We start from the raw sequence: 22323 nt of genomic DNA, 5'->3' as shown, positions 1-22323 counted from the left end.
GTCTATTATTGTTTTGTTGATGAACCGTAGCCTAATACTGACCATTATGAGTCGCGCTTTAGCGACTCGCTGTTGCGATTTCTTTTTGCAAGCGTAAATTTAATGTTCTCTGAAAATAAATGCAGTTGTAACATAAATATGATTATGCAAAAAAATAGTGCTGATAATCGATTTAAAATTAATTAATTAATCACACGTTTTTTTGTAGCCTAATTAATCACGATCGTACCTGACATTAAAGTTATATTTTGTATAATGACTAAAAAAGGCCAGTGCTGAAACTGATGTCTCTATTAGACTACATGGATAAACTTATAAACAGTGCTTTAAGATTTTCAGGTAGATCTTGACTGCATACGTTAATGGTCTTGCATCGCTGAGGAGGATCCTGTCAGTGGTGTTTGGATACAGTGATGTATGAGAGGCGTGGCTCATCCGACGCGCGTCACTGTGGTTGAATAAAGCAGGATCAGACCACCATACATCTCCAGCACTTTTGAGCAGCCGGGCGGACAGACGCAGAAGCAGAGATCGGTGATGAACAACTAAACAGCGAAAGGTGATTTATTGGGCAATTCCATTACGCCCTGTCCTGTTTTTTTATATTTATATCCTGTGGTGGGCTATTACCTCAACATAGCCTACCTTTTTAAGCATATTTGAAAATATTTTGCAACTTAAAGATTTGCTGAACTTAAAAGCAATACCTTGAGCCAAACGCACCAAAATCAGGTATTTCCGATTTGTTGCGTAATCTGTAGGCTACTGCAATGCATATAAAGTGAAAGCAAGGTCATAGAAATCTGCTGTGTAACTGCTTTTGATTACAATCCATTAGAATATGACATAATCACGCTGTCATCTAATAACTTGTGGCTGTATCGTTGAACAGAAGGCTACAATTTGTAAACGTTCACTAGAAACTGCTCTCGCTTACTGAAAACATTTCTAAGTGATTATTTGGAAGATGTAAAGTCATATTGTCCTGTATTTGTCTGTTATAGGTTGATACTGTGCAGCGCCGCGTTGAAGGTGAAAACAGGTGAGTTGCGTAATCATAGACTACTGAAGTCTGAAAGATTGAAAAGTCGAAATAAGTCTATTTTAAAGAGTCGATTCACTGATACTGGTTTACATAAAAATATATATATAATAAAATAAAACATGTCCCATTATGTTAGCCTATTTAAAATTGGCAATATTTCAACACATTAAAATGAATCAGATGACAATGTTACCGTTTACTAAGCTACATCTTAAAACCATGTCCTCAGACAATAAATCAAGGCTTACATGAATTCAAATATTAAATTCAAGAAAAACTAAATGGGATCTTTTAAAGAAAATGGTAAAAGGAAGAGAGGTTAATATGTAATAAAATATACTGTAATCTCTGTTAACCCTACGATTTTCTAACTGCCTTGACAATTCAAAAGATAATTGCATCATTAGAAAGTCAGGTTGAAACCATAATGTAGTCTCAATTCATTAATATAACATTTGTCAATATTTAAAATAAATATTTGACATCTGTGTCTGACAGTGTAGAACCATATTGACACAAGTTTGTAAGAGAATGGAAGAAGCAGGAGACTCTGCTATGAATTGATTTTAGTCCACAGACTATATAAGTCTTAAAACCTTTGGAACATCAATGGCTGGAAATATATTTGAATACATCTACATTTTGAATTAATTTTTTTTTTAATATTAGTATTAAAGTTTTATCTAGGCTACTTCACTGCTGACTTTCAGTGTTTGTCCTTCCTGCTTCTTTATCCTTTCTTTTGTCTACTTGAAGCTCTGGCATAAATGCTTGCTCTTTTCTTCTGCAGAGGAGGAGCAGAAGACAGAGAAGAAAAAGACATCTGTGCTGTTCTTCCCTCCTGTCCATGATGCGGGACTCTGTCTTCAACTGCTGCGTTTCCCCGGCCCATCCCCCTGGAGGAGTGGAGGAGCACCACCAACACAGAAGCAGAGCTCAGACTCCGCCGCCTAATGATAGGCGTTTCCTTATATTCTTTGACTTTGACGAGACCCTGGTGGATGAGTGCACTGACGACTCTATAGTTACTGTGGCGCCAGGTGGAGTCCTGCCCGGCTGGCTGAAGGACACCTACCGTTCTGGCCACTACAATGAGTACATGCAGCGTGTGCTGGCCTACCTCGCAGAACAGGGCATCACCCCGGCAGCTATTCGTGACACGGTGGAGAAGCTCCCTCCTTGCCCAGGCATCCCCACTTTGATGCAATTCCTGCTCTCCCAGCCATCAAGGGACTTTGAAGTGGTTTGCGTGTCTGATGCCAATACTGTCTTCATCGAGACTTGGCTTCAGCACCTAGGCTTCCGCCCGCTGTTTCTGCGTATTTTCACCAACCCGGCTCACTTTGATGGTAATGGGCAGCTGCAGCTTCGGCCCTTCCACTCCCATGAGTGCCTGCGGTGCCCAGCAAACATGTGCAAAGCGGTGGTGGTGAGGCAGTATGTGGCCCAGCGCATGCGAGAGAGAGGCGGACGGCCCTATCAGAAGGTTCTGTACGTGGGCGATGGGGCCAATGACTTTTGCCCATCACTCACTCTGTCACCGGGTGATATAGCGTTCCCACGCCGGGACTTCCCAATGCATAAACTGATTCAAGAGATGGAGCAAGCCAAACCTGGAGAGTTCAAGGCAAGTGTGGTGCCATGGAACAGTGGAGAGGATGTCATCAACACCCTGACGAAGATAATAGAGAGGCCCTAAATATATAATACACCTAAATAAGGCCCTCAACATGTTCACAGATTTCTTGTTACATTCCAAACTCTAATATGTATCACCTTGGTTCTGTTGATTGAAACTGCCAAACCGCTAAGGATCTTTTTATAAGATCCACAGTTAATGACTGTGTACAGTTTAGATGACACTACAATAAACTGTACTTTGAAAATGTCAAGCCATCTAAAAGCTTTACGCTCACTTACAGTATATTCAAATTTACAGATATGAGCATGAATATATCTGTATGTGTGACTTTTTTTCTTCTGATTGCATTAACATGAATACTGGCCAGTAGAGTATCTCCATAAATGCATTGTTTGTTTTTTTATCATATGTGACCAGTTGCTGTCTAAATATCTTATATTGTTCTTTTTATAGTTTTAAATATGCAAGTCTGAAAGGTGCCATAAGTGATTATTTATGTAAAGAATGCTAAAATGATCATCTTATTAATGAGAAATAAATTAAAATTGTTAGTTTTCGCTACTGAAATATTGTATGTACTGTATGCTATGTATTTTATTAGTAAACTTGAACCCATCCTCTGCTTGGATGTGCTCTATAGTTGTTTGAACCTGTGTTTGTTCCTGTTTCTTATGCAAAGTCTGTGAACTTTGGATGTGGGACTATGGATCTGATATAAATTACCTCACCAGCAAAGTAATTTACTCAAATCTGTGTCCGAGTATGTTTGACCCCTCACCCCAACATCTGTCAAGTGTCTTACATGGTTTTAAGGATATCTAAACACAATAAAATCAAATTCCAGAATCAACTCAAGTCATGTCGTCTTGACTAGCACTTTTCACAATACATGTTGCTTTTTTTAGAACCAGAATCTGAGTAAATGACACTAAAAAGTTTGGCAAAAATATAGGTTTAACCGTTATAATGAAAATATATTTGCAAACAAATCAGATAAAAGCAAGAACATTTATTATCCCATAATTCAACCAACATTTACATTCATGACATGATAGAACCCTTGTGGTTTTGTCAACTTCTTTGCAAATTAAAATGTAAAATAATAATAATACTGTCTTAAACCGACCATGTCCAATTATACATGCTACTAATCTCCATTATTAACAACAATATTAGTAGTAATATTATTATTATTATTGTTATAATGTTGATTGTGCAGCATTTAAGTATTTTGTGGTTACATAAATCATGTATATTTATTAAACTAATCGATTAACAAAAGTTTAAAAACCCTTACTTATGCACTCTGTTATGTTAGGCCTATTTAAGGCTAAAGTGCAGCTAAAACGACTAAATACATCATAAATTATAGGCCTATTGATCTCGGTGAGGCAATACACAAGAACAAACAAAAATAGCTTATATTTTTCTTTGAACTACCTATGCAGTAAATTCTAATCATTTCTTAAACAAATTCCCGACATGCCATTGCAAAATATATCGACCAAGAAGTAAAACCGAACAGCAAACATTCATCGCCACCTGGTGGCCGCATAGCGAGATCTTTTTAAAGAGACCGCGCGTATCAAAACAATACGTCCATCCTCATTGGTCAGCAGCGAGCACGTGACTTCACAGCTGATTTCCGTGGATGTTTTTGCAGGATCAGATGTTCGTCCTCACCTCGGCGAGGCATGAATGCGCCTCTCATGATCGCAGTGGAATCAGCCGTGGCACATTGACACACAGCTCCCCTCTGCCCTGACAGTAGACTCACTGTCGTTATGGCCCAGGCTGCACAGATAAACGTCCTCGATATCAACACTCCTCTTAGAGTGGAGCACGACAAGAAAAGACGACAATTCAGCATCCGACTGAACGGTCAGTAATGCGTCAGATAACGAGATGGGGGAGGAGGAAAAACCACCGTGCTCTCGCCTGCAAAATGTGCCTTTTGTTTATTATATTTCGCTTCTCAACACGATAAACATGTTATCTAATAGAATCCGTCCTAGTCATATAGTACGAATTGCCTTGTTGTTTATGTAAATGTCGTTGCGTGCTTTGATCTCAGTAGTTAATTGAATATGACATGAACTAGTTGTTTTGCTCGAGCAATTTTTTTCCCAGCACACCACCAGTTTGTTCTTTATCTTTCTGGTTTGTAGTAGCCTTTTAACGAGCGTTTAATAAGTAGGATTCATCCGGTGAAATGCTGCAGTTTCTGTTGTTTTGTTTTGCCGTACAGAGCCGCAGTATATCTCGCCTGTCACTATAGTCACAGTTTGTGCATTTGCTCAAATACGAGCTTTGTTTTCTTTTTCTCTGGCTGAATCGATAACTAAATTGCTAGCCTACCCGCTAGCCATCCCATCCAGACTTTATTTTTTAGGCTACTTCCTGTTCCATCATCGCCACTGATATCAATCTGTACTAAATAAACCCAAGTCGTTTCGTTTCTGTCGTTGTGTAGAAGATCAGGAGCAGCGGAGGTTTACAGGAACAGTCGTGCGTTGTTTCTTGCGGGGTTTCACGTGAAAATAAAGGGTTTGTATTCATAGAAATTACGCTTTCATAGAGACATAAACCAAGCCCACGTACGACTATGCGACTATTTCCCCGGAAAGCGACATGCATCCTGTTTAACAGCGCAGTTCATGAATTAGCCTACATTGTTTACTGTATGCTGACTTCTATATTTGCATCTATTCTGTTGTATATTGAAGGTTCCCATGATAGGGCTGTGCTGCTGTATGAATATGTGGGGAAGAAGACGGTGGATCTGCAGCATACTGAGGTTCCTGAAGCTTACCGAGGACGAGAGATCGCCAAACACCTGGCCAAGGTTGTAGAAGATTACTCAAGATCAATGTGAATTGGTTTATGCACAATGATATTACCTTGTTCACCGGCGTGCATTAAAATTTGGTTTGTGATTGTTTTTGCTAGGCTGCAATGGACTTCGTGGTAGAGGAGGACCTGAAAGCCCATTTAACCTGCTGGTACATCCAGAAGTACGTCAAAGAAAACCCTCACCCCCATTACTTGGAGCGCATCCTCCATTGAGAGCGTTGAGGATCTCTTGATTCTAATAGGATGATTTGGGATTGGGTGGGATGGGTATCTGTTGGGCGTCCCTAATCTGTCTGACTGGTCTTGAAACTCCACAAAAGAAAGATTTATTTTTATGTTTGCGAGCGAGCGAGTGTGAATGCGATCAAAGGAGGGGAGAGATCTGAAACTACAAAGCCATTTAAACGTTTTCTTTGGAAAGATAAGAGTGTGGATACGAGTGTGTAACTCAAGCAGACTTTCAAGCCAATCTAGAGAAGTGAGAGGATTATGACACCCATTATGAACTCAAAATATCAACTGTTTGATATGATCATATGAGTGACGTCAGACTCCATATGCCTCTCTGGCCTTACGCCTTCAGATTTAGTGGTGCTCACGAGAGAGATACACGCGCACTTGTGTTCCCACATGCACAGGACGTGCACAGGAGTTTTAGGGACATCCCAATATAACTGTCCTGTCAGAAACAGCTATTTTCTTCTGTGCATGTTCTAGGCTGGTTTTGTGCTTTTGCATGTGTGTATCGGTGTATACTATGGCCAGTGAAGAGCTCAGACTCTGGAGACAATCGCCTGCCCATATATTCGCAGGGCTGAACCTCTCAGGATGCACACTTTATAAACACAATAAAGCACCTCTGCGTAGAGGATTCTGTTACAAGTGGTTGGATGTGTGTGTATGAATAACAGTATGATCGTATGAATCAGTGTATGTTAATTACTCCCATGTATCCCAGGGGTCTTATTAAAAGTCAGTTGATGAACTGCCTTGAGTAAGACCGGTTGTTTGCATGGCGTATTCTGTGCCGACACAAACATCCGTGACACCATTAATGACAGTGATATTCCTGGCGATGATAATGATGGCCATCTTTTTCACGTAAAACTGGGCTCTGTTACGTCGGTTTATGATGTAATACAGACTAAAGATGCCTGACACCCATCTGTTTTTACACACTTATGTACTCTTAATATTACTATTCATGGTTTTGAATAAAACATTTTAGATACAACTTGGTTTATGAGTGTTTGTGTTCATAAATATGATGTTTTAATTGTGTGTACTTTCGAATAAAGTTTTTTTTTTATTATTGAAATATTTTGCATTCATTAATCATTAATCATTAATTTACCAACATAAAAAAAAAAATATATATATATTTACCTGTAAATTATCGCTTATCGGGCTTATGCTACTCTGAATAATGCCTGAACTTCGTATTTTGAGCACTTCTTGAGTTGTTTTTTGCCTCTTCACGATGACTTACTTAATTTAGTCCCAATTTGTAAGTAGCTTTGGACAAAAGCGTCTGCTAAATGACTAAATGTAATTCATTGTTATTTGTGCCACTTCTATACTTATTTCTGACCAGTTTACAATGCTACCTATTAGTTGTGGTGAACACTCCTAAATTAATCATGTCTAAAAATGTGGGATCTTTTCTTGCTATATAGCAAGTAGTAGGGAAGGGCGATTTGACAAAAAAATCTCATCACAATAACAATGTGTATCATTATATAGTCTTTTTTCTGGAAATAGGGTTATTACAATACCAACATTGTAGATACGAGTGAAATTTCACTCTTCTCAATACCACAGCAAAAACGTATACTAGGCAAACTAATGTACGTAAAAAGTTCTCAAGCAATTACTGAAGACAAGTTAACAGTCAGTAATAAATTAAGAACAAAGAAATGACAAGCAGTAGAAAAAATACAACAGAACAAAGATACAAATTAAATAAAGAGTGCTATTTCTTTCAGGTAGGTCTACCTAACAGAAGTAAGAAATAATACAGAAATAGTAAAAGTAATGAAATTCAAAATAAAACTGCATAATCCTCACTGTATAAATTAAATACACACTGATATGTATTATGGCTACAAAAGTTATTCAGTAAAGAGCAGTGAGTGATTTTCTTTCTTTTGTTGTTTGATTAACATTAATGACACCGACAGCAGCAGTATTTTAGGTTGCTGTCACTTAAAGAGCTGATGGATGGACACACATCTGATTCTCCCGATACTGTTTACCTTCACTCAAGACATAAAATACTTAGATTTCAACAATTTGTATGTGTATTTTACCGTTTAGCCGTGCACAGAAAATGAAGATATTTTGAAGAATGTTGGAGTCCATTCAAAAAAAAAATCCAATATCCCCCAAAATATCAGCATGTTGTATTTTTTTTTCCCACAAAATTCATACAGGTCTGAACGACATGAGGGTGAGTAAATGATGATAACTGAAATGCATTTGGGTTTTACTAGTACAGTTACAGTGACTCATTAAATGCTTTTTAGAAAAAAGCAACAATTTTTATTTTATTTAAAGCACTGTTTCCACTGGCACAATGCCAAAAACTATTGTTTTGAATTTAGTTCCCTTTCTTAAAAATATTTTAATGCATTTTTTTCTCAATTTAATTAATGCACATATATTAAATGACCGGTGTTAATGTTTTTATGTTATGCAATCCATCACTACTGGGGGAGACAGAGAGCGCAAACCCTGCACGTGTTACCGAGCACCGTGTGGTTGTTATAACACAACACGGTTCCCCCCTCTCCTCCTATGCACCAGAGCCGTACGAGCCGAGGACGGGACTCACTACATAAACGAGAACCGACCACATTATGGGTGAGTGCCTTCTCTGCAATACCCTCGCATCCACGTGCATTACATGACCGAAAGTTTTGGACGCAGTACAAAACAGTTAAATCATTTAGTCAGACCACATTCTTTATGCAACGTATATACGCTGTGGGAATGGTTTGTCCTACTGAAAGCCCCATAGTGATGTCCTTGCTTTCGATTGGTCACCTCCGCTATTCAAAAACATAAATAATATAGCCTCGCGGAACAAACCATGATCAAAACCAGTTACTTGTTTGTTGTACGAAAGAATGCGTTCCATACATTACAAACAACTGTCTTTAACTAAATAAAGCAAATTTTAATATCGTTACAGATTCTGTTCAGGTGGTAGGGTCCTCAACTAAATTCAGATTCACGGGATTTGTAGTCTCTTTCATGTGCTCGAAAGCTTTAAAGATTATTATTAGAGCTGAAGCCGCGAACTACATTACCTAAAGTGCACCGCGACAAGTTTTGCGTCAAGTCTAGTCCGTTGCTTTTTCAAGATGGCGTCGCTGGGAAGGAGGCGCGGTGTCCCAGTCAACAGGGAGAGGTCAGTTAGACTAAAACCTGTCATTATTTCATAATACTTGACGTGAAATGTTTAGGCTTTATGCACATTTAAAGTGTGTTTCCTATCTTTAAAACACCAGGTCTTTTGACGTTTTGTGAAGCCACAAATACTAAAGAAACATAGTCTGAATGGAGCTCATGTGTTGTTTTGATTAGCTTACTGACTCTGGGGTCCCTCAACTGATTAGCACTTCAGAGAGCACCAATTTTTTTATTATATGGCAGTTACATCTGAAATCTTCATATTGATCCCTCATGTTTTTTGCAGTATGTGTTACCCATTTTGACAAGAGAGGGACAAGTTAAAATAGCGCTTCAACCCTAATGACAGCGGGTTTCAAGGAGATATGTACAGCTAGCAAGCATTTATAGTTGTTGTACTAAGTTTCGTGTAAATGTCTTGAAAACAGAAATAAATAGTATGTTTGCTCCAAAAACTAAGGCCGTTTAATGCACAGCCTGTTAAACTGACAGTACGCGTTAACTTACATTTAAGGCGGACCGCTCTCGCCTGATTTTATCAAGTTAGTTATCAGTCCGTATTTTCTAATATAATAACTAGTTTGAAATAACAAGATTTTAAAAATATAAGTTACCTGATCAAAGTGTCTTTCATTGTACATTTGAACATTTACCGTCAGCTTTTCCGCTTTATTAAAACATCGCGTAGAAGTTTCTTGTTTCACACTCTGTGAACCCAGGCCGCAGATCCTCTGGCTGATGTAGACAACGCGAGACAGGTCGTGTCGAAGCAAGACCGCAATATAGTCAATTTTAGCGGAGGATTTTTATAGCAGCTTTACCATTTTTAAAACAATTTAGGAAAATGTGGCAAAAAAAAATCAGCACAGGAAATGCGACCAGTCTACTGGTCTTAAAGTATCTGTCTGTCAAATCAGTTTAAATTTTTGCCTCATACACAGTAAATATCAGTAGTTGCATTCACATGCAACCAAATAATCATATCAGAATGATGGCTCAATCGGGCTAAAAAGCCTTAATTTAAACGCCTCATTCGATCTGAAATATCGGTTGTATTTGGAAGGGGTGGTGTAGACCTGATATAATCAGATCAATAGGAAAAAGTTAAGCATTTAAACGCTTAAATCCAACCTTTTTCCTCAGTCAGAATTAAAAAAATTTCTTGCCCACATGAACAGTGGTGTGCGTTTATTTATGTCTTACAAGCTGATCAGTGGAGGAGATTAAATATTTGCTAACAAAGCTCTTCTGACATGTAAGATATGTCATCAAGACAAAATTGGCAATTATGTTTCTGCAGCGGCATTATTGTACGGTTTTGAATTGCATCGCTAAGTTTAGGGTTTTTATATAAACAAATTTCAGAATTTTAAATCTGAAGAAATTAATTTGGGCCTGGTTTGACAGACATGGCTTAGATTAAGCCAGTATAAGGCCTTAGTTCATTTAGGACATTTAAGTAGCTTTGATAAACGTGCCTTAGAAAAAAAACATTACTGGTGTGCATCTTGAGACAAAACAATGTCACTGACATATTTTAAGATCTGTCAGTGTAAGTTGCAAAACAACTCAAACAGGCATTTTAGTCTAGGACTAGCTTAAGCCTTGTCTGTGAAACCGGGGGTTGGATTGGCGAACTCACTTTTTCCTCTTCCTCTTTTCTCTCTCTCAAGGGGAGTGATGGCGGCGACGGAGTGTTACATCGTCCACGAGATCTACAACGGCGAGAATGCACAGGAGCAGTTTGAATACGAGCTGGAACAGGCTCTGGAGGCGCAGTACCGCTACATCGTGATCGAACCCACGCGCATCGGGGACGAGACGGCCCGCTGGGTGGCCGTGGGAAACTGCCTGCACAAATCCGCCGTCCTGGCCGGGGCAGCATGCCTCCTGACGCCGCTCGCCCTTCCCGCCGACTACTCCCGTTACGTGGCGCTGCCGGCTGGCGCTCTGAGCCTGGCCTGTGCCGCACTCTACGGCATCTCTTGGCAGTTCGACCCCTGCTGCAAGTACCAGGTAGAGTACGACAGTCAGAAGCTCTCGCGGCTGCCCCTGCACACGCTCACCTCCTCTACGCCAGTGGTTCTGGTTCGACGGGACGACGTGCACAGAAAGAGACTGCACAACACGATAGCGTTGGCGGCCCTGGCGTACTGTGCCAAGAGGATCTATGAACTGTACGCTGTATGAGCGCTATGCCACATCCACACACACGCATACAGATACTGACATGCGCATACACACACAAACACGCGGCAAGGAGGTGAGAAGCACTACTAAACACCCGACACTGGCAGATACACACGTACACACCAAACAATAACATACGGACGGACCGACAGTGAGAGTGATCACAAAAGTGAAAACAAAAGAATACGCGGCGCTTTCTCTGTCACAATTTTTCATCGTTTTGATTTCAACTGGTCAAGGATTGGACAGATTGATGGATGGATGTATGAGAGGAGCGGTTGGGGGGGGGGGGAGCTTATAGTTCTGAATGAATCTTCCTTTTTTCTCTGTACTTTAAAAGTGATATCACCAGTGCACTTGAGCCCCCTTTCCCACTTCTTCCCTGCACCTGTCCAGCCCCTTCCTCGTCCCGCGGCCCTCTCCCAACGGTCACCTGCCACCCACACGGAGCTTCCGCACCCGGGCAGCGACCTGTCGGACTGAACGTGTGGTGGACAGACAGACGTGTTTTAAGAATGACCTTTGAATCCTCTCTTTTCTCCCTCTGTGTAGTTTTACTGTACCCTGCCTTTGGTGCGTCACCTTTTCATTAAACAGTAGGAGATTTAACCTCACTGGTATCTCTGACAACCTTTATTTTGACCCTCAAGGGCTTGGATTCTTTCTTATTGCACATCTGAGTTGTAGCCTTCATGCAGATCTCACGGTCAGATTTATTTTACAAGCCACGGTTTGTAATGGATCAGTATAAATCCGGATCTTCTGATGAAGTTATGAAAAATAAATATAAAAGAAAAGTAAATGTTAACTCCTCTGAAAGAGATAGTTCACCCCAAAATTGAAGTTTTGTCATTTACTCATGTTGTTTTAGAACTATATGCTGTTACTTAATTTTTTCGGTTTTTGGTTATAACTATTCCTTGAAGCTGCAGGCAAACCAGTGCAATTGAATGAAATTTACTTCAATGTAACAAGCAGTTATTCATAGCTTATATACAGAGAAATTGTGAGAAATATAGTTTTGAAATGATATTTTGTATTAATGGCACCATGTTAAATTGTTTATGCTGTTTTTACAAATGCATCTGGCCTGTGGAGCTTAAATGAGTCATCTGATGTTTTATTTTCATATTGTAGTGTATAATATCTAAAACAGGAAATTCAAAGAGAAAAGGGTAAGGCTTAATTGGCTCAGTCTTTATTTTATGTGGGTTTAAGTGTCATTTCTGCTCAGTAGAATTTAGAAATAATGATATGAAGAAAAAAAGGCTTCTCCAACAGTTCTCTTGTCTGCAGTTGGTCAACACTTCACCTTTAGGAGTAAGTGCTTATCATTCTCACAGCCACATTAGAAAAGCATAACTCATAGCATCTTGTGATTTTTACATTTCAGATGTAAAAGCGTTTTTTGGCCTTTTGACACATTGTTCACACAATATATATATACTGATGAGCCAAAACATGATCAGCCACAGGGGAAGAAAATATATAATATATTGATCATCTCCTAACAAGGCCACATATTATGTTCTGGGTAGATTAGATTCTAAGCAAACAATCAGTTCTTGTAATCAACATATTGGGGGCAGGAACAAATATCTGAGTGAGTTTGGCAAGGTGACTGGGTCAGAGTTTCTTTGAAACCACAAGATTTGTGGGTTGCTCCTGGTCAGCAGTGATGAGAATTTACCAACCATTGTCAGAGGAGGGACAAACCACAAACCGGCGACAGGATGTTGGGCACCCAAGGCTCATCGATGCACAAGGGCAATGAAGGCTATCCAGTCTGGTCCGAGCCAACAAAACGTCTACAGTGGCACAAGTCACAACATTTTAATGATCGCTTGGAGTAGTGGAAGAAGGTCACCTGGTCTGATGAATCCCATTTTCTTTTACATGACTTGGCTGGCTATGTATGCATGCACTGTTTACCAGGGGAAGTGATGGCAGCAGGAAGTAAATTAAAAGTAAATGATGATGATAAGACAGTTGAGGGAGTGATTCTCTGAGCAATGTTCTGCTGGGAAACCCTGGGTCCAGCAATTCATGTGGATGTAAATTTGACACGTGCCACCTACCTAGGCAGTCGTGGCCTAATGGTTAGAGAGTGAGACTGGTAATCCGAAGGTTGCAGGTTTTTATTCTCCATACTGGCAGGACATGACTGAGATGCCTTGAGCAAGGCTCCTGACCCCCAATAACTCCCGGGCAAAAATGGCTGCCCACTGATCCGGGTGGGACGTGCTGAACCAACAAGTTCAATCCATGGCAGCTTCACCTTGTAACCTACAGGACTTGAAGGATCTTCTGTGCCAGATACCACTGGACACCTTCAGGGGTCTTATAGAGTCCATGCCTCAGAGGGTTGGTGCTGTTTTGGCAGCACGCAGAGGCCCAACAGCATATTAGACTGGTGCTCATAATGTTTTGGCTCAGTGTATAAAACTATATATAATTCTATATCACAAAGATATTATACTATAGTTCATGATGGTAATGTTCTCAGGTCAGAAGGTGAGTCCATATGTTGTTTAAAAATAAGCTTATTCAGAAAGAGTGAACATGAAACTAAAACTGTGTCACATATCTCATTTAATTAGTGCTGGATTTTAAGGGTACTGGAATGGGGCTTTTCTTTAAAAAAAGAAGATAAACTTTCAGTGCAGAGGCATTGTACAGGTCCTTAATGGTTTACTAGGTTTCAAAGGAAACTAGGTCTGAAACTGAGAATGCTTAACTCATCTTAAGGCATCTGAAAGGTAAACGTGTGGGAAAAGAATTTGATAAAATACCATTATATTTCATGCACGTGGACATCTTTTTAAATCGCCGAGAATTAATATGGCAGTAAATTTTCTTCTGTTTAGACTGACCGTTTGAACACCGTTTAACTAGCGTTGCCTTGACAGAACTGTCTGGCGAGTTTCCTCCCTCCATCAACCATATTTGGAGACAAAAATCAGCTGGGCTGGCACTGCAAACTCCATATTTTTTTAATGTTCAACAGTAAAGCATAACAAGGTTCAAATATGGAGTTTTAATTTGGACCAACATCAAGGTCTCTTGAGAGAAAAAAAAATCCCTTTATATGTCAATTGATCCACAATTTGGAATTAGTTTTTCCTCCAAAGCACAACTGCTTGATCATGCACATCCACCTCCCCAGGATCTTATTGAGAGCGGCACATGTGTGGTGCATCACTATAAAACGAAAATGAGTCTTTAGCATGTCATAACCAGATTCTCATGATGCCGTCCTTGCAAACTGTAGTGACGCTCCAAATCCATTTCTATTGTTTTTTTGCACAACAGCCAGACCTATTAGAGACCTATTTAAAACACAACAGCCAGCAAAATAGAGACCTATTTGGGACAAGACAGTTGAAAACTTCATCAAAACAAAAATCATGTTCAGATTTCAACTTCATGTTAACAAAAGGGGCACCGGAACATTATGATGATAATTCATTTAATATTATGATTTATAACCGTAGGCAATTAAAGGTGACCTGCAACAGGGTGCATGGAGTGGAAAATTTAGTTAAATGGTCAATATATTAACAAACCATTTAATCCAGGACAATATAAATAGAATACATCTTAGAATAGAAAATAATTAGTTGTTGTATGATAAATGTTTGCTCTGCTTATCTAAAGACTGGTCATCTGGCTGTTGTGTTTTTCCCAGATCAGGGATGATTCAATTCATTTTTAAATATTTATTAAAAACATTCCATTAGTATTCACCATTAGACATACAAATTAAAGTTTTTGGTGATGAAATCTTCAGAGGAAAGATGCAAAGATTTTTTTCTAATACAAGAATAATGTCTTATTCTTCTTTCACTCTCTGTTCTTTTACGGCCCGTGAAGCCATCAGTCTGAAGTAGAGAGCAGGCCAGAGTGCGCGCAGATAGACGGCTGCAGTCGGCAGCGGCCCAGCCAACACCACGTCTTTCTGTTTGTGACAGACAGCCTTCAGGACGGCACGTGCCACGTCCACTGGATCCCACCCCTTAGCTGTGGTTTTGTCCATTACTTCAGACCCAAAAAGAACAAAACAAAAAGAAACGCTTCTTAATAGAGTGAGAATAAGAGTTTGGTTGACAAGAACAGCATTATCTCACCTCCATATTGAGAGCCGTCCCCCGTGACTGCATTGATGGACAGGTTCGTTCTGATGTAACCCGGGCTGATGACAGACACCTGCAGGCCGAACCTGTCGACCTCTGCCCTCAAACAGTCAAAGTAGGCTTGCGTCGCATGCTTAGATGCAGCATCTGATTAAAAGCATTACAGAGATGCAACCTGATCACTTGTAATACTCAAGGTTAAAGACCTTTTTAAGACCATGTTCAGAAAATGTAAGGAATAAACTGAAGGGGAAAAGAATACGTCAATATGTTTCTAAATGTAAATGTCTAGGGAGAAACACAATGAGTAGTATTAACAACACTTCAAAGTTTGAAATTACAACTTCCAACTGAATCGCTCTGCTCCCAACCACTAGAATATGGAAACATCTTTTACTGTACCTTCTGATCACAGTGCAAGAAAGTGATGTTCTTCCTCAGTATTTTTGTTTTGTTTTCCAGTGCAAATGTCTAAAGATTCTTAAATCAAGATGCATTTACTGGAGATAAAAAATGACATATAATATGAAGTCTTGTTTTCTGTGAAATTGGTTAAAATTAAGTACGTTTATTATTAAAACAAGGGCACGAACATCTGCCAATGGGCTCAGAAAAATTTCAATTTAATTCAAAGAGAAGTTTTGATAACTCATTGACGGATATTTATTCTTCTTTTAACCCCGTAACCACAATAATGACATACCCAAAATGAGATGGCTGCAGCTTCTGAACCCTTGGTTCTACAGGCCTAATATCCTGGTCTTGTTTGAAACCAGAAAATTGACAGTTTCTTGTCTCATAGTAGTACAGGAACAGGTTTTTTTAACAATTTTTTGTGATATACTATCAAGAAAAAAATATTAAAACTAGGATCTGAAAGGCTTGGAACATTTTAAATAAAGAGAAATGTTTTACCAGGTTCTGGTTTAAGTTAGAGGATGTTACTGACAAAAGGTACATTTTCTTTTTTAAGGTAAATTTAAGTCTTTCCAAAAGGGACACATGGAGACTCCAAAAGGACACCTGATATTCAAATGATATAAGGAGACCATTTAATTCAAAACTACTGTGCAAACCAAAGCGCACATGGAAAATATTCAAGAACATTAAAAAATACTTTTTAATTTTCATAATTCATATGTATGCAGTGCAACAGCAAAAACTGACGAAATTATTATAATTTTTTTTACAGCAAACAGGACTTTTACCATTATATGACTATATTTGACGATATTGAAATGCTCGTGCAAACACAATGTTAGCGATCAGTGCGCCGAGAGAGCACATACACGGTTTGTTTGCGCATCAATAATAACGAACATGTGCCTTATGTACGACTCCTGTATGTCACTGCAATCGTCTTTACCTAAATTACAAAAATCATCCATCAAAACTTTACTAGCGAGACGGTGGTTTGCTTTATCCAACCCAGATGCAGTTTGCTATCATAATGATCATGTTTTGAACTGCCATTCAGTCTGTATTTAATGCAACACTGGCATGGCTCAGAAACCTCTGAATATGAGAGAGGTTGTTTTTGAAAACTGGATGTGGGACTCTCCGCCATCTCAGATGTAATCGGCTAGGTTTTCTCTGCATTAGTGCTGTTCTGGACTGACTGCTCGAATGCATTCGCTTACTGGATCCTTCTTTGGACAGAAAACTTTCTCAGAGTTTAGCGGTTTTAAATAGTTTAGTGTTAGATGCTAAAAAACAACCATGTCTCTTGTCCAAAAAAAAGCTATTATTAAAAAGCCTATACATTAGGCTATTAAGCCTAATGTATTGATTGAATAACCGACTTCAAAGGTCGAATCTTAAAGTTTTTAGCTTTCAAATGTAAGCTATATAGTTTATGAAGATTAAAGGGCTACACATAAACTCACTTAATTTTGTTACATTTTTCAAGACTTAATTTTACCTTTGCATTTTACGTATGTATGCATGAATGAATGCATCTTGATTTAAAGATGTTTAGATATTTGTATTGGAATACAGAGCAAAAATACTGAGGACGATATTATTATTATTATTATTTTGCAATACATGCAACATTTAATGCCATGACTTTATGAATTTAAGACTTTCTAAACTGTTTTAAGACCTTTTCCAAGGCTTTAATTTGTGTACGGGCAAATTAAGACTTTTAAAGACTTTTTAAGACACGCCGAAACCCATTCATGAAGAAAAATATTTGAATCCCCTCATCAATGAAGAAGTTTCATTGCAGCGTAGCAGAGAAGCACCTTGGTTTGGAAGCACCAGAGTCGGAATGAACCCCGAGCATCCTTATCTCAGTCCTTTTATCCCGTGACAGTTTACCAATACCAGCCCTAATGAAAATGAAGTTGCTCCTGTTGTAACAGCTGTGGTCTGTATGCTAATGAAGTTGAGATGGTCTGAGATGGTTCTGAGGGTCCCTCACCTGCTCCCATTTTACAATCGATGACCATTTGCTCACTATGTGTAATCAGAAACAATGAAACAGTTTACTTTGTTGACTCTATGATAATTAAACCATTTTGGGGAAAGACCTTGTTCTAACACCTATCTCAGAGTGGAATCTGCGTTGAGGCAGACATTGTCATTTCTTACATCTGAATACCTGTTTTTTTGTGTATGTATACTCACATGCAGATCTGTACGGTATTGAAATCTTTCCCTGCACACTGCTGATGACAACAATATGTCCACTGCGTCTATCCACCATTGAAGGCAGAATGGCTGGACAGGACAAAAAAAAGAACATGATATTTATATTATATACAGTATCATTTCATTTTTGATAATAATGTGATATTAGGATAATGTGATGTATGTGATACTGAATTATATATAATTTATCTTCATGTATAATATATAATATAATAATATTTATAATATATTTCACATTTAATATCATCTTTAAATATTAAATATATATCCACACACAAACAAACTACCTTTCAAAAGTAGTGGTCAGTCATTTTTTTTTTTTTTTTTAAACGTGACCGTAAAGACATTTAAAATAAATGCTGTTCTTTTAGACTTTCAATTCATCGAATAATCTTGAAAAAGTTTTTTATTAAAATTTCCACAAAGCATTAAGCAGCACAAGTGTTTTCAACATTGATAATAATAAGAAATGTTTCTTGAGAATTAAATCATCATATTAGACTGATTTCTGAAAATACAGCTTTGCAATCATAGGAATAAATGACCTTTTAAAGGACAAGTGCGGTATTTAACACTTAAAGCCCTGTTTTCAGATCGTTTCTGATGAAATAGAACGGTTAAGATTGAAATTTGGACACATGCTGCTGGCCCGAGAATTTTCGGTTTCTGTGGTAGCACCCCCCCACCTCCACAATGGTTGCATAGGTGCACTGGAACAATCCTTCCTAAAACGCTGCAAAAGATGCTTTCCAACAGGTTTTATCGTAGTTTTTGTCCAACTCCATTGACTTGTATTGGATGTGCTGTGAGGTACAGTATTACTCCGCCGCCGGGCTGGAGTGTCTATTATTCAAGCTCTCAACGGAAGAATGTACGGGTGTGAGGCGTTTGGAAAAATAGGTCCACAGTTTTACAACGAATGGTAAAACACCTGTTGGAAAGCATCTTTTGCAGCGATTTTTGTGTGAGCATATCAGTGAACACCCCTGACCACTCGGGGAGTTTCACGTCTTTGTAAACTAAAGTTTAATGCGTTTTAGGAAGGATTGTTCCAGTGCACCTATGCAGCCATTGTGGAGGTGGGGGGGGGGGTGCTACCACAGAAACCGAAAATTCTCGGGCCAGCAGCATTTGTCCAAATTATAGTTATAGGATTTTAGACATGAATCTCTATAGCTTCCCCATAAGCAGTGGGGTAGCGGCAGCGCGCAGTGATATGACGGGGAAGAAAATAGTGCCAATAGTGCCAAGCCATTACGAGGTCTGACCTCTCCATAGACAGCGGTTTTGTGCTGCAAATATATCACTCTTTTGAACACATATTGATTTGAGAAGAAAAAAACTTTATTGCCGTGACCCCAGCAAACTTGCCGGACTAATTTCATCTTGACCAAAACTGGGCCGGAGCTCGGCTCACAGGACGCTGTCGGGGGTAAGTCATGGTCAATGCACCACACTGCTTATGGGGAAGCTATAGAGATTCATGTCTAAAATCCTGAACTATCCCTTTAACCGTTCCATTTCATCAGAAACGATCTGAAAACAGGGCTTTAAGTGTAAAATACCGAACTTGTCCTTTAAGATACACTATTTTTGATCAAATAAATGCAGTCTCGACGAGCATTAAAGACTTTGATTTTTTTTCCTCCCCAACCCCAAACTTTACACTATATAATCATTTCACTGATCTCTTTCTTTGACTCCTATTCACTCACCTTGTGTAAGAGCAACAGGACCGAAGTAGTTGGTCTCCATGACATCTCGCTGAACTGAGACGTGGGTGTCCAGGATGTTGCCACGGTAACTAATGCCTGCATTGTTGATGAGGACATCAACGTGACCATGGCACTTCAAAATCTCCTTGGCGGCGCTGGAAACCAGGGATGTGCTGGAGAGGTCAAAGGTGACAGTGCAGGGTGTGTGAGTCTGAAAAAGAAGGTAATAAATAAACATAGTTAAGAGATTGGATATGTTCACACCTACATTTATGTCTAGTATAAATAAACAACACCTTATGTCCCCCCTGAATTCACTGTATAAGCACAATCATATTTTTAAACAGCCTTAAAAGATAAATGAACAGTCAAAAAGGAGAATAAGAGATTTGCTTAAAGGTTTTCACCTGTATTTTTCCATTATTATTTTTATTTCTCAGCTCCTCAACGACGTCTTGTAGTCTCTTCTGGTCCCGTCCGCAAAGGATCAGTCGGGCCCCCGCCGCGTGGAAGACCCGTGCACACTCTGAGGGTGAAAAGACAGATTAAGATATTTAACAAGCAATGAAGTAATATCCACAGTCAAATGGCATTGATAAGACATTATGATAACCACTATAGGAGAGTTTATGTTCATGTAACCTTTGCCCAGGCCTGAGCTGGCTCCAGTGATCACCACCACTTTATCCTGTAGATTCTGCTTGCGTCTCAGTCTCTGGATCACTTTCAGCAAAATCAGCAGCCCGACAGTCCCAGCAGCAAGTGGCCCAACACCTAAACCTAACACACGCTCCATGTGTCTGTGTACACATATGCATATATTAATTTACATTTATAAATAACTCAACTCAACCCAGCATCTTTATCTAGAAGTAACATGGAAGCATTTTGTGAGACTGACCTTGGTTTGAGGTAAATGTGGATATCTTTTACATGCTATTTACAGAACTGAACTGACAAAACTAAATTGTAAACAATGTTTAAAAGAAAAACATAGAATTATTGTATTGTAAATGTATTTAATAGGCTATTTTATAACTCAGATCTTTTGATCTCACATTAAGAGACTACATGGAATAATGCAGACTACATGCAGGACCTTTTGAAATGAACTAGTGAACCCCTCAGAAGATTAAAGTTGGGATGAAACGGAGGTTCCAATACTCTTTTCTTCCATATTGTGTCGTATATCTGAGTAAAATGGTATCTGGAACGAGAAGAAAATGTAGGGCGGGACTTGATTTCGTCCTCTGGAATGGATAGGATCGTAAGGAAGTTGGACGTTGCTAACTATATGAACACCGAACTGAATGGCAGTTTGCAGTCAGCAGTTGTGGAGGATATTTAGCCCCACCCGCCGCCAAGACATACATCATGAAGAAAACAGATGCAGTTTCGAGGGGGAGGGAAGGTTCATGTTTTTGATTAAAGATTACAAGGGCATATAAATCTTTTACAAAATAATGATGTGATATTATATGTTTATTCAGAGCATTTGACTGCATATTGTTTTGTAAACGAGGTACAGTGTAATGGACTTTCTGAAAGATGAAGCAGCCAACTGTTTCGGATCTCACGGCATCTACATCACAAACCGTAAGTTTTATTGTTTTCAAAACACTTACTCACGTGCAATGTGTGCGTACCTGTGCAATGGCTTTAGCCAATCATAACAGTGTCCGTTTACTGACAATCCTTAAAGGAGCCGCTGCTTAAAAACGAATCATTTCAGACAAAGTTTTAGTCATTCTAAAGGGTTCATGAGATGGATCTTTTATTATTTTAATATGCTTGAGGTTCACGTATAATGTTAAAGTTTATTTTTTAATTTTTTTAAGGAAAAAAATAGTAGGCTAAACCGCGCGCACAATTTACTTATTCGTTCCCTCAATTTATAAATTGTGCACACGGTTTACTAATTCGTTCCCTCAATTTGCTAAATCGTGCGCACAATTTACTAATTTGTTCCCTCGATTTGCTAAATCGTTCGTACGATTTATAAATTCGAGGAAACGAAACCGGTTTAGCCTACTATTTTTTCCCCTGCATGTCATGTGCGGGACTCCGTAGAAAATAATCATTCTTCCACATATGCAAAAAACTTTAACATTATACGTGAACCTCAAACTTATTAAAATAATTAAAGATCCATGTCATGACCCCTTTAGAATGACTAAAACAAAAATAAAGCTAAACTGAGTAACAAAATTACTTAAACTTTAAAATTAAAAAATAATAGCTAATTCAAAATATTAATAATTACTTTAATAATACTAAAATAACTCTTCTGTCATGGTCATCAGCGGTAAAGTGTTGACTAATTTTAGTGATTGAAAATCCCATAATCTTTTTCGATAATATAGGGCCACGTTTTTAATGATGTGATGTGTAGTAGCAGTACAGTAACCCACAGCAACTATCTAGTAAGTCACGTAAACGTTTCAGTGCGCTATGCAACCGAATTAATTTTCACAAAACATACCTGTTCATTTCTAACGTCTCAGTATCTCATAATAATCATTCTCTCTAAAGGCTGTTGTATCAACATGCAATGTTCAGTAAATATATAAAATAAACCTGCAGGGATAATGACATTACCTACCGAAAGTTGAGACCCTTATGACTGAACTGAATGGAGAATCCGGAAGTCAATGACATCACGTGATTTTGGCTGTG

At 38.8% G+C, this 22323-nt stretch overlaps 4 protein-coding genes across 5 annotated transcripts; 3 read left to right on the top strand and 1 right to left on the bottom strand.

Annotated features, from left to right (window-relative positions):
• Nucleotides 1–101: 101 nt before the first annotated feature.
• phospho1 (phosphoethanolamine/phosphocholine phosphatase 1) lies at nucleotides 102–3537 on the top strand. Its single transcript, XM_082162706.1, has 3 exons — nucleotides 102–559; nucleotides 1005–1042; nucleotides 1836–3537. The coding sequence occupies exon 3, from the start codon at nucleotides 1893–1895 to the stop codon at nucleotides 2742–2744; it is 852 nt and encodes a 283-aa protein (XP_082018832.1). The 5' UTR covers nucleotides 102–559; nucleotides 1005–1042; nucleotides 1836–1892; the 3' UTR covers nucleotides 2745–3537.
• Nucleotides 3538–4329: 792 nt separating this feature from the next.
• On the top strand, nucleotides 4330–6774 carry natd1 (protein NATD1). The gene is made up of 3 exons (XM_082190320.1): nucleotides 4330–4568; nucleotides 5414–5532; nucleotides 5637–6774. Exons 1-3 carry the CDS (start codon nucleotides 4472–4474, stop codon nucleotides 5751–5753), a joined length of 333 nt encoding a protein of 110 aa, XP_082046446.1. The 5' UTR covers nucleotides 4330–4471; the 3' UTR covers nucleotides 5754–6774.
• Nucleotides 6775–8217: 1443 nt separating this feature from the next.
• On the top strand, nucleotides 8218–11780 carry tmem11 (transmembrane protein 11). Of its 2 annotated transcripts, none has more exons than XM_082177225.1 (2): nucleotides 8218–8402; nucleotides 10628–11780. In XM_082177225.1, exons 1-2 carry the CDS (start codon nucleotides 8233–8235, stop codon nucleotides 11142–11144), a joined length of 687 nt encoding a protein of 228 aa, XP_082033351.1. In that variant the 5' UTR covers nucleotides 8218–8232; the 3' UTR covers nucleotides 11145–11780. The 2 variants fall into 2 exon arrangements, with proteins under 2 accessions (XP_082033351.1, XP_082033352.1); XM_082177226.1 differs by lacking the exon at nucleotides 8218–8402 and adding an exon at nucleotides 8802–8952.
• Nucleotides 11781–14113: 2333 nt separating this feature from the next.
• On the bottom strand, nucleotides 14114–22274 carry dhrs7b (dehydrogenase/reductase (SDR family) member 7B). The gene is made up of 7 exons (XM_082177217.1): nucleotides 22250–22274; nucleotides 20290–20447; nucleotides 20055–20173; nucleotides 19648–19858; nucleotides 17909–18001; nucleotides 15272–15424; nucleotides 14114–15182 (listed from the first exon to the last, which is right to left on the bottom strand). Exons 2-7 carry the CDS (start codon nucleotides 20441–20443, stop codon nucleotides 14977–14979), a joined length of 936 nt encoding a protein of 311 aa, XP_082033343.1. The 5' UTR covers nucleotides 20444–20447; nucleotides 22250–22274; the 3' UTR covers nucleotides 14114–14976.
• Between the last annotated feature and the right edge of the window lie 49 nt (nucleotides 22275–22323).

Source organism: Leuciscus leuciscus (assembly GCF_965113295.1).
Source record: "Leuciscus leuciscus genome assembly, chromosome: 1".
NCBI lineage: Eukaryota > Metazoa > Chordata > Actinopteri > Cypriniformes > Leuciscidae > Leuciscus > Leuciscus leuciscus.
This window is presented reverse-complemented; position numbering and strand designations above follow the sequence as displayed.

What these genes read in the sequence shown, in the direction of transcription:
- phospho1 (XM_082162706.1), top strand. Translation starts at nt 1,893, where the DNA reads ATGATGCGGGACTCTGTCTTCAACTGCTGCGTTTCCCCGGCCCATCCC.
- natd1 (XM_082190320.1), top strand. Translation starts at nt 4,472, where the DNA reads ATGGCCCAGGCTGCACAGATAAACGTCCTCGATATCAACACTCCTCTT. An exon ending in ATTCAGCATCCGACTGAACG is followed by an intron (nt 4,569 to 5,413) that starts GTCAGTAATGCG and finishes TGTATATTGAAG; the next exon opens with GTTCCCATGATAGGGCTGTG. An exon ending in TCGCCAAACACCTGGCCAAG is followed by an intron (nt 5,533 to 5,636) that starts GTTGTAGAAGAT and finishes TGTTTTTGCTAG; the next exon opens with GCTGCAATGGACTTCGTGGT.
- tmem11 (XM_082177225.1), top strand. Translation starts at nt 8,233, where the DNA reads ATGCAATCCATCACTACTGGGGGAGACAGAGAGCGCAAACCCTGCACG. An exon ending in GAGAACCGACCACATTATGG is followed by an intron (nt 8,403 to 10,627) that starts GTGAGTGCCTTC and finishes CTCTCTCTCAAG; the next exon opens with GGGAGTGATGGCGGCGACGG.
- dhrs7b (XM_082177217.1), bottom strand. Translation starts at nt 20,443, where the DNA reads ATGGAGCGTGTGTTAGGTTTAGGTGTTGGGCCACTTGCTGCTGGGACT. An exon ending in TCCTGTTGCTCTTACACAAG is followed by an intron (nt 18,002 to 19,647) that starts GTGAGTGAATAG and finishes TGTCCTGTCCAG; the next exon opens with CCATTCTGCCTTCAATGGTG. An exon ending in GGACGGCTCTCAATATGGAG is followed by an intron (nt 15,183 to 15,271) that starts GTGAGATAATGC and finishes TTGGGTCTGAAG; the next exon opens with TAATGGACAAAACCACAGCT.